Here is a 12,136-nt window from a genome sequence, read left to right as displayed (position 1 = left end):
ATACTTATGCCAAATGAATCTATGCCAATAGACCTCCTCCAGATTAGAGTAGAAAATACCAGAAAAAGTTTTGAAACTAGGAGCAGCCAGACCATCCCAGGTAATAGAAGAATTCCAACCAATAGCAATAGACCCAATCAAATCAGAAATAACAGGGGGCATATAAGAAGGTAAAACCCAACTCCCAGAAATAGTAAAAGTAGAAACCTCCTTAAAACTCAGCCTGGTGTCATTAAAAACCTCCCCTAACAGGTAGCCATTTAACCATGGATCCCACAAAAATGAAAAATTACAGTTCCGATCAATAGAAAAAGAAATCTTAGACTTAATCTTGTAGGCAACCATACAGATTTCTTTCCAGAATTTAGAAGAAGCAGAATTAGGAGGTTTGAAAGGGGATTCATACTTAGCTTTAAACCAGGAAGTAGCTAAAGATGAATTATGGTACCAATTCCAAATAAAAGTGCAAGCCACAGCAAAATAATAAGCCTCAAAGGAAAGAATGCCAAGTCCACCACAAGTCTTAGGCTTGGTAATGTTTTTCCAAGCAATGAGGTGAAGCTTCCTCTCATTGATATTGCCATGTAAGAGAAATTTAGCACAGATTTTAGAAATAAACACACGGCAAGCTTTAGGTATTATGGACCCACGAATCCAATAGGCAATCGTATTGTCAATAGTAAATTTCAAAAATTGTAACCGTCCAGCAAAGGAGAGAAATTTGATCTTCCATCCCTCAAAAAGACAGGTAATCCTGTTCATAAGAGGAAGGAAATGGCTGTAAGAAAGTCTCTTAATAGAAATAGGAAGCCCTAAATAAGTGAGAGACGTGGCAGCCTGATGAATACCCAGAAGATCAGCCAAAAAGCTAGTAGAGGTGGCATCTCTAGAAAACATTATAGAGCTTTTATTGGGATTGATATTCAAGTTAGAAGCTTGCCCAAAAAGATGTAAAATCTCTTTCAACGACCTAACATTATCCTCATCAGCTTTACCAAAAACAAGTAAATCATCAGCATACATTAGGTGATTAATGACCAAGCCATTACAACTAATGCCCATGAATCTAGAAGGAGCAAGAGAGGTGGAAAGAGCATCCATGGCTATGCAAAATAATAAGGGGGAGAGGGGGCATCCCTGTCTGAGGCCGGAGGTGGAGGGGAAAAACCCCTCAAGGGATCCATTGATACAAATAGAGAAGAAGACATCCTCAATACACCCCTTAATCCACTTGATAAAAATGTCGGGAAAACCAATAAGTTTCATCCTATGAAGGAGAAAATCTCTAGAGAGAGAGTCAAATGCCTTTTTAATATCCAGTTTAGCACAAAAGGAATTACTTCCATCCTTAAATTCTCTTAACAAATCCGCAGCTAAATGGATGTTATCAGAGGAGCTTCTTTTAGCAATGAAGCCCGCTTGATTATCTTGAATAATGAAAGGAAGAACCAACTTGAGCCTATTGGCAATCAGCTTAGCCACCACTTTGTAAAAGACATTACATAGAGATATGGGACGGTAATCAGCAATATGAGAAGCATGTTGGTTCTTGGGAATAAGTGTGATAGCAGTAGCTTTAGTGGCTCTAGGCATAAAACCAGTAATGAAAAAACTTCTAACTGCCTTGCAGATTTTAGGACCAAGCAACACCCAAGACTTTTTATAAAAGTCATAAGTAAATCCATCAGGACCAGGGGAAGCCTTGGTTTTACCAGAGAAGAAAGTGCGTTTAATCTCAACATCAGTAAAAGGAAGAGTTAAGGAAGGAACTAACTCAGACGGGATACATTTTCCAACCGGCATAGAGTCCCTCTCCCAATTACCCGAGACAGGAGGAGAATAGAACCTTTGGAAGTGAGAGATAACAGCTTCAGCAATAGAAGAGTGAGTAGAGAAGGTTCCCTGATCAGTTTGAATCTCCCTGATAATATTTTGATTGTTTCTAGATTTGATCTTGGCATATAAGAATCCTAAATCATCTTCACCTTTTCTTAACCAATAAGCCTTAGCCCTTTGATTAATCCAATGGGACCAATTAGATTGGAAAAATGATAAAGCCTCATTAACTGTTTTAAGATTACCATTAAGCAAGGGGCATAATGGAATGGTTTGAAGATCAATCATGATAGAGTTCTGTTGCTGTTGTAAATCTTTGATAGAGTTGGTAATAAAATCCGCAGATGCCCAATTCTCCTCCTTAATAGAATTTTTAAGAATCTTCAGACAATAATAAAAGGAGGAGCTGGGGCTCCCCCTTTGAGGTCTATCAAAGGCAAACAACAGATCCTTCCAAAAAACATCAAATTTCACCCAATAGTTCTTAAACAAAAACCTGGCCTTAGGGGAGAAGGAGTTATTGTCAAAGAAAATAAGAGGGGAGTGATCAGAACAGCCCGGAGCAGCAACCTTGTAATAAGCAGAGGGGAACCGATTAATGAGAGCAGAGTTAACCAGGACCCTATCCAGCTTGACATGAATAGGGTTATCAGACCTTTGATTGAACCATGTGAAGAAAGTACCAACAGAAGCCAGATCTTGAACCCCACAATCAAAGATACAGTTGTTCAACTCACCAAAGGAGGAGGGGTTAGAAGGATTGCCACCAGCCTTCTCAAAGTCAAACCTACATGAGTTAAAATCCCCAAGGATAATCCAAGGCCGGTCCAAAGGAGGAACAATTTTACGAAGATCATCCCACAACACTTTCCTATCATGAAGGTTATTAGCCGCATAAATAACAGATAATTGGATAGGAGGAGAGTTACCCACCAAAAGAGAGCCATTAATCAGTTGATCAGATGTGAAGCTAGGCGAAAACGAGACACAAGATTTGTCCCATTTGATCCAAATTCTTCCAGGGGAGGAGAAACAGAAGTTATGAAAGCTATCTTCAACATCAAAAACTCTATGTTGGTGGAGAAACCACGGGTCAAGGAGAGATTGGACCTGAATTTTAGCTTCCAGAATGCACAATAACTTGAGCTTATAAGAAGAAACAAGATCTTTGCAAAATCTAACTTTGTCCGGGTTGTTAAACCCTCTCACATTCCAAGCAGCAAAAGGAATGCAAGACATTAATAACGAGTGCTTTTTGCCTTTTTGACGGGTTTAGGCTTACCCTTCTTCGATTCTTTGGGAGATTTGGACTTAGATTTAGCTTTAGTGATGGCCGTAGAGGCAGAGGTTTGCTCAATGGATAAGGTCCGTTGGGAGGGAGAGGAGGAGCCATCCGGATGCATGGAGGAGTCATCCACCGGTTCAACCACCAGTCCATTTGTTGGTTCATGACATTCGGAATCCACAATTAAGGAAGAGAATTTATTAGAAGTAGGCAGGGAGGGAGGAGGAGGATTAGAGAAAGAGGGGATATCAGACGAAGAGGAACATTCCGTGGGGAGATTGAGATTAGGGAGAGGAGGGCCAGAAGAGGAAATGGGGAGATACTTTTTATTAGACCCACCCGGAGAAGAGGAGGTAGTGGCTATGACAGGGTGGGAAACATCCTGAGGAGGATTAACCGGAGTAGAGGAGGAAGTTACCAGAAGGACCTCTGAAGAAGAGGGTAAGGAGTTGGGCAACACTGCAAGGGAGGAAGAAGGAGGGACAGCAATAGTGTCAAATGAAGGACGAGGTAAAGGAGGTCTAGCAGAAGAACTAGGAATCCTAGTAGACTTATTCCTACTAGAACTCCGCCCTCTAGGACGAGTAGTGAAGGGAACAGAAGGCTTTGGATTTGGGCTGGAAGAACAAAGAGAAAAGGGGTGAAAAAGAGAACCGCACCCTTCACAAGGAGTAGGCTTCCAGTCGTAAACAACCTTAAGGTCAATATCATCTCCATCAATCTCTATAGGAATAACCTCAGGTAGGGGGGAAGACTTATTGATTTGAACACAGACCCTAGCAAAAGTCAGTCTAGTCCTATTAGCAGTAAGCGTATCCACAGAAATCGGAATACCCACGTAGCTAGCAATTCTAGAGATACCAGCCGGAGTCCACAAAGCAAGAGGAAGATTGATGATTTTAATCCAAATAGGTATGAAGGCCGATTCATCCCGAACAGGTTGAAATTTTGGAGACCACCTTTGTAGGATGAAGGGTTTCCCCAAAATGAACCACGGACCTCCCGACCAGACCATATCAAGGTCTTCGGGAGAAGTAAATTTCAACAGGAAAAAACCATCTGCTAATGAGAGGAGAGACATCGAACCTTTGAGGTTCCAAACCTTTTTCATGGCAGAGAGAAGACGTTCGTAATAAGGTCTCTGGCCGATAGAGTACCCAACCAAAGAGTTTGTCCATAAAGAGGAACCATCCAAAAGATCTTCCGGCTTAAAAGAAAGCTTCTTCTCCGGCAACACAAAGGACATCTGGAAGAGAGGCACCTTAGTTGAAGAAGCAGCCAAGTTCTCAGCATAGCTACCAGTTTTAGGAGGAGAAGAAGGAATCTGGGCAGGAGCAGAACCCAGAATGGAGGAGGAAGGGAGCGGAGGGAAGTCCGAAGGGGCAGACTCCATGAGAGGAGCAAAAGCCCCTTCCCCGAAGGGAAGAAAAACAGCCGCAAAAAGGTCGGGGAGACGAAAGGAAAAAACCCTAGCTGAGCTTCAGCGTCAGAGCATTCAGAAGCAAAAAAGTAGTAAAAAAACTGTCCCAATCAAAACTTTAATCACATAATTTAATTGCTGATGATACCTAGTTAAAAATTTATCAAAATGTAAAAAATAAAAACATTATTAAACATATAGTTATTAACTTATTATTATAAATAAAAACGCGGACGGCCAAAATAATGGAGATCGAAACTCAGACCTTCTCCACTACAGCCGCTTCATGCGTTAATCGTTATTATAGTTCATTCCACTCAAAGCATGCCCAGCTTTCCTCCTATAAATGCTTATCCAATCGCACCAGACGGGAGGAAAGCGAGGGAGAGACTACCATGGCTTTTACCTCCTTCAACAGAACCAAGCCACCAAGCTTCAAAACCAACGCCACCCTTCTAGCCACCCGAGTCCTAAAATGCCGGTGGTTCATGCTCTACGCGTGCTTCCTCATCATGACCTCCTCCGGCGCCACCTACATCTTCGGCATCTACTCCAAAGACATCAAATCCTCCCTCAACTACAACCAGCAGACCCTCAACACTCTCTCCTTCTTCAAAGACCTCGGCGCAAACGTCGGCATCCTCTCCGGCCTCATCAACGAGATCACCCCTCCCTTCGTCGTTCTCCTCCTCGGCTCCTTCATGAACCTCTTCGGATACCTAATGATCTACTTTTCCATCACGGCCCGCCTCCCCCGCCCGGCCGTTTGGCAGATGTGTCTCTACATCTGCATCGGAGCCAATTCCCAATCTTTTGCCAACACCGGCGCGCTCGTCACGGCCGTCAAGAATTTTCCGGAGAGCCGCGGAATCGTGCTCGGCTTACTCAAATGCTTTGTTGGTCTCAGCGGCGCTATTTTCACCCAGCTTTACTTGGCTTTCTACGGCGGTGATGATTCGAAATCTCTCGTTTTGCTTGTTGCTTGGCTTCCGGCCGCTGTATCGCTTTTGTTCGTGTATACTGTGCGTATAATGGAGCCGCCGCGTGGCAGTGGCGTTGGGGATTCGGCGAAGCCTTTTTATTATTTTCTGTACCTCGCCGTCGCTCTCGGTGGTTATCTGCTGGTTACTATTGTGGTGGAGAAGGTTGTTTCGTTCTCCCGTGCCGAGATGATTGCCAACGGGGCCATTGTTATCTTGCTTCTCGTCATCCCTGTCGCAGTTGTCGTGAAGGAAGAAGTTAACAGCTTGAAGCAGAGCATGGCTGTGACACAGCAGAAGAGATGTAGCATTGATGGTAATGGTGCCCAACTTCTCCTACAAAGATTTGCCTCTTTTTCTCTTTATTTTTAGTTTTGAGCCCATTAAGATTTCATTTTGAAACAGTTTTTGAAAAAATTATCATTTTGAAAAAAGTATCCCAAATAAAATTTTAAGTCAAATTCACACACAAATTACGGATGAGATCTTTGAATTCAAAGATCAAGATGAGCTGCATTTTATTTTTCTTTTAGTTAATGAGAGGATTAAAGATTCTATTATAATTTTTATTTATTACTCCAATTTTAAAAAAATAATAATAGATATTTTTGTAAGGAAATTTATTGCCAGGAATAATTGTCAGAAATTTAAAAATCATTGGTGGCTAAAAATCTGCTAAAGTTGTTGGTTTTAAGGTGAGAAATTTTAGATTACAATGAATTTTTAAATTATTGGATTTATTTTAAAATAAGTCTGACATGTAAAAAAAATAATTAAAATTTATATTACACTTACATCTCAAAACTGTTTTCTTGCAGCGTCCTGTGAGGAAGAAGCCAATCAGAGAAAGACCATAACAGACCAGAAGAGCATCGATGGCGCCTCGTCCGGGGAAGAAGAAACCAAGATCATAGCAGAACACAAAATCATCTCCCATATAATCGAAATTTTCAGGCCGCCGGCGAGGGGTGAGGACTACTCCATCCTCCAAGCTTTATTCAGCATCGACATGCTAATCCTTTTCTTCTCAACAATCTGCGGCGTCGGCGGCACCTTAACGGCTATCGACAACATGGGTCAAATTGGCGAGTCATTAGGCTACCCTTCTCGCAGCATCAACACCTTCGTCTCCCTCATCAGTATCTGGAACGCTATGGGCAGAGTCGCCGCCGGTTTCATCTCAGAAATCCTCTTAACCAAATACAAATTCCCGCGACCTCTAGTGCTCACTGTCGTTCTCCTTCTGGCTTGCTCCGGCCATCTCCTCATCGCCTTCGGCGTGCCCAATTCGCTCTACATCGCGTCGGTGATTATCGGATTCTGTTTCGGAGCGCAGTGGCCATTACTCTTTGCGATAATTTCGGAATTGTTTGGGTTGAAGTATTACTCCACGCTTTACAATTTTGGCGGCGTGGCGAGCCCGATTGGGTCTTATATACTGAATGTGAGAGTGGCGGGATATTTATATGACAGGGAGGCGGAGAGGCAGAGCGGCGGCGGCGGCGGAAAGGAGGTGGCTTGCGTTGGCGTGAAATGTTTTCAGTTATCATTTCTGATTATTACAGCGGCGACGGTGATTGGGGCGACTGTTTCGTTGGTATTGGCGGTAAGGACGAGGAAGTTTTACAAGGGAGACATATATGCTCGATTCAGGAAGGCGGCGCCGGAGGAAGCCATGGAAAGAGGTTCTTCTGCTGATAAGCTCGGAGAAAGGAGGATAGATGAAGGGGAGATTATTAGGGAGATGGATTTTACAGTGAGATGATTGATCTTTAAGGGGTGTTTGTTATCGGCTTAGATTCAACTTTAATAGAATTTAGTAAATCCTGTAAATTCAGAATTAGTAAATTTAGGTTGATAAATTCTGAAAAGTATTTGATAAGATAAATGTTAAATTCTGTTAAATTCTAAGAAGATGTTTAAGCAGTTTAACAATATATTTCAGGATTTATGATAGTTAGAGATTTAAATTATATGATTATCAAGATTTTTAAGTTCAAATTACTTATTAATTTTAAATACACTATTAATTATATATTTAGTAATAATTTTTAAGCTATATTAATTAAGCTAATGATATTATATTTAATTATTAATATATCATTACTTTTTCAATTAAGTTTAATTAGATAAATATTTTATGCACTAAGTATACTATTAATTTATTCAATTTGCTGCGGGCTAGAATATACGCGGCGGTAGAATTTGTAATTTTACGTCTGAGCGTTGTACGAATATTCAGCACACACAAACAGAAGATAAAATAAACACAAGGATTTTTACGTGGAAAACCCGGAAGAGAGAAAAAACCACGGGGTCACGCCCAGTTGAAGTAATTCCACTAGTGTTCGTTTGAAGTACAAAGGTTTATTCGTCCCACAAGTCGGAACGATCAAATTACAATCAGTTTCTTCTAAATTGAAACAAAGTTAAAATGTTTTGCAGAATTCCGATGTCTCCCAAAAATCTGACATAATTCCGGCATATTCAGGCGGCAGAAAGAACTCCGGCGGTGGTCGAGGAGGAGATGATTATCCCTTTCCCCTTCTTCTCTTCTCTTCTTCTCTCTCTTCTCACTTGAGTCCTCTTGTGAAGAATGAGGGCTCTATTTATAGTTTTTCTGGAGTGGCATGACTTGTAAATAGGTGTGAGATCATGGGCGAATAGGGAGTGGTCGAATGGACGGCCGATATTGAACCATTTGATCGTGCACCATTCGTTAGACAATTGAAGGCCTTAGTGATGTCGGAATTCGGCGAACTTGGGCTCGTTGGATTCGTCTCGTTGAGCCGTTCGATTCGAGTATAAGCTCTTTAAAATCGGAGACTGTTTGGTAACTCAAAATATGGTTTGAACCTTCTAACAGCGCTTCGATCCTTGATTTGGACCCCTTTGGGCTCGGATTGGGTTGAATTTGGTGTCATTGGGTTTGTGTTTCCGAGACGCTTAGTTTGACTATAAGCTAGATGAAATTGGAGTTCAGATGCTCCTGAATTTATTCTTTGAAGTTTCCAATTAACTTTTTGCCTTGAGATTCGTGCCCGATCAAGATAAATTTGTGATGACGTATCATAATTATTACTATTTTAACTTATATTAATTAAGTTAAGCAGTAATAACTTCAGAGGCGTGTCGGGTTTGTCTTTCATCTTCTCTTTTCGTAGTTGTTGTTCAGCTTCGTTGCTTCGCAAGAGGTATATATATTGCACGCGTGGCTTCTTTGGCTCCTTCGTCCTTCGTGGTTGTTCGAATTCGCTCCTTCGTCGACTTTCCCTTCCTGTCGGATCGGAACTTGCGACATTTTGATCGGATTCAAAAACAAGAGCTCGCTGGATTTGAAGGTAACTTTCTCCCTTTCGCGCTCTTCTCCGGCCAAATCCCATCAATCTTGTTAAATACGAGAAATGATGGGATTAGGATTTAACCGAATTAAGGGAGTCGCTGGATTTATGCGCGCGAAAAGGTGTTTGACTGGATTTAGGTTAAATCCTCCTTAAAAGTGAAGACAAATCCGATACCAAACACCCCCTTATGCTCATCAATTGAAATTTATTATAACAGGAATATAGATCTACAAAGCAGAAAGGAGAAGAAATACTTTGAGCAATGTGTGCGTTTAAAAAAAAAAAGGGAATTCAGCAACAGATTAACATATAAGCGAGAATCCGAAGAAAATTTTTGTTCAAATCCGTCGTGAAATTATTATATTTATTTTCAGATGAGTATAAAATTGATGCAGTGGATCGACAGGGAAACGGACACTGCTTGAGTGTTTTCCCAATCCAGGGAATAAACACACAAATACACAAAGCTTAAGCTTCAAAATGAGAGATAATATTCATTGATGTTGTTTCCTACTACAACCTTCTATATATAAGCCAACATGAGAATCATCTAGAAACAAGTATAAAACTAGATATACTAATCCTAAGGAAGACTATAGCTAAAATGCTCCGCATCAAAATTTTTTTTTAATTAATGTTTCCTTATTTGTATTCATATTTTAACGAATAAATGATTTTTAAATTTAAACACATTAAAATTTAAAATATGTGAATTTTTTTGTCTTACATATTGACGAGTAAATTATTTTTTCATATAAACATAATAAAAAATTTAAATAAACGAAAAAAACAACTTAGAATGACCACTTAAAATTCAATTAATGATATAAAATATGTTCTCCCTAATTACTAAATAAATTCTCTCATTTTAAAAATGAATCAATATGATTATAAATTATATTAAATACTTTTTTAAAATATGAATATTTATTTATAATTTTCAAGCACATACATTTGAATACATATTAGTATTTCGCGAGCCTGATCGAGCTTGTATATAGTGGGACGAGCTTGAGTTCAAACTTGTCTTTTGAGCTCAACTCGAGCTACAGCCCGAGTTCGAGTCGGCTTTTTGACTGACGAGCCGAGCACGATGGTTCCAATACTCGACTTGACTAGACTGGGTTACACCCCCACATGGAGGCTGGAGCTCATTTATTATGTAAGAAGGTAAAGGGAGCAGCTAATTTCTGCTTTGCTGCTTATATAGGAGCTATTGGGTTGTTTTGTTCTATTTTTGGTTTTCCCCACTCCCTTTTTGCTCTGCTACATTGGTTGGAGTTTATCTGTTCTATATTGTTATTTTGATTGCCTTATCTCACTCCAATTTAGTTATGTGGGATTCCACATTTTAGCTTTTATTCAACTTCAAACAAGATAAGTCAAAGAGAAAATACATGATATTATTTCCAAATGGGTCATCGATAATTTTAAGTTTTGTTCGAAGTCGAGCAAGATAAATTTAAGAGAATTTTCAGTATATCATTACCAAATTTATCATGAATAATTTCATGTTTTATTCAAATTCAAGCAAAATAAATTTAAGAGAAATTTCAATGTATTTAAGTTTTCAGCTTTAGCGATTTTATAATAAAAGACTAAATTATCAATCTCTAAAATTAAAATATATAACGACATATTAATTATTTTAAAAAGTAAAATTTACATAAATATGCTTATATTTGACATGCTTAAAAATTTTTTTTTTATTAGAAACTTAAAATATCAAAAGTTTATATTATTAACTTATAATATCTTAACTTACGGGTATAATACTTAATACAATTATAATTAAAATTTAAATTATATTAATTATCTATTATATTTACATTATTTTGTTACTATTTTTTCCATTAAAAATAACTCATCTTGAGTTAGACAAATAAATTTATGTTGGAAAATCAAAGTAGTTCTTAGCAAAATGATTTTTAATAATTTCAATATTATATTAGTCTAATTTCTTTTGTTAGGGTGAATTTTAGTAATCAAATAATTTTTTTTACTTTGATTCTTCGCCTCATCATTTCAGTTGAATTTTTTTGTTAGGATGATGTCGAAATCTGGTTTATGTTGGAGAAAAATATGAACAAATTTGTACTAACAAACACAAAATAATAAAGTATGATCATTAATGTACAGTGTGACATGTGAAATGAAAATTCCATCATTAGGTTGTAACAAAGGCTCTCAAAATGGAGTTCAATTACCAAAGGTAAGGAGCCATATCCAGTTATCAAAGACTATAAAAGCAGGGGAATCAAAACTAAAGCTATCTGATATGATATCTATAGGCGGAATTATTACGTGCGGTCATCCGACTCAGTCTATAGGTCAATCAGGACATGCAACATTATCAATATGTTGTGTAACGTTACTGTATACCATTGCAAATCGGGTTACGCGGCGCGTCTTGATTTACCTCTGACGGTCCGATAAATGCACGTAATAATCTCTTCTCGATCTCCTTCAATAGAACGTAAACACAAGTGAAATATCATTTGGTGATCTTCAATAGAACGTAAATGCAAAACAACTGATAAAATTTATGCATAGAGATTACAGGTAGTAAAAACAAAACTGGATAAAAAGAGTGTGCGTCAGTCAATTCAACATTATAGTAATTTACAACTCATTAGAACAATTTGCTATACTATATAAACACGGCAAGAAAATAGGTTAATAATCATTCGAAAATCTATTTTTTATCTAAAATCCTGATTGAGTATCGGTTTCTACCGCATCATTCATTTCGGGCAAATTTCAACATATTTCAGAGACTCAAAAAAAAAAAAAAAAAGCTTTACAGTAACATTGCAGTAAAAAGAACCTCTTATAACTTATATGCATACCAAATGTCATCCAACTCTCTGATTCTTCACATATTTTTAATGATATTTTGTCGAAGTTGTGATTTTAGTTCATAGCAGCAATACAAACTAAGAAAAGAATTAGAAATTGACAATGAAGAAGGAGAAAAAGCAGAAAATACTTAAGGCACAATAAAACGAGCAACTAAAGCAAGTTAAGGTCGGATACTTACAGGAGGTGATGTTTGGAAGAACTCAGGTGGAAGCATTTGAAATCTGAAGGTGATTCAGCCTGGAGGTGGATGGAGGGAGCTGCGAAATCGCTAAGGTTATTTCATTGGACGAACTACTGGAAAAGACGAAGCTTGTTGACGTGCGTACGCTCTGGGTAATTTTGTCTATTTTATTTGTGAATGAAGCTTTGTAATGGAATACTCAGATATGAAATAACTTTCATAATCGAT

The 12,136-nt window shown here is 38.5% G+C and overlaps 1 protein-coding gene across 1 annotated transcript; it reads left to right on the top strand.

Annotated features, from left to right (window-relative positions):
- Window positions 1-4,897: 4,897 nt before the first annotated feature.
- Window positions 4,898-7,369, top strand: LOC110098803. The gene is made up of 2 exons (XM_020825732.2): window positions 4,898-5,837; window positions 6,340-7,369. The coding sequence occupies exons 1-2, from the start codon at window positions 4,937-4,939 to the stop codon at window positions 7,284-7,286; spliced, it is 1,848 nt and encodes a 615-aa protein (XP_020681391.1). The 5' UTR covers window positions 4,898-4,936; the 3' UTR covers window positions 7,287-7,369.
- The last annotated feature ends 4,767 nt before the right edge of the window (window positions 7,370-12,136 follow it).

Source organism: Dendrobium catenatum, unplaced genomic scaffold (assembly GCF_001605985.2).
Source record: "Dendrobium catenatum unplaced genomic scaffold, ASM160598v2 fragScaff_scaffold_1645, whole genome shotgun sequence".
Lineage (NCBI taxonomy): Eukaryota > Viridiplantae > Streptophyta > Magnoliopsida > Asparagales > Orchidaceae > Dendrobium > Dendrobium catenatum.
This window is presented reverse-complemented; position numbering and strand designations above follow the sequence as displayed.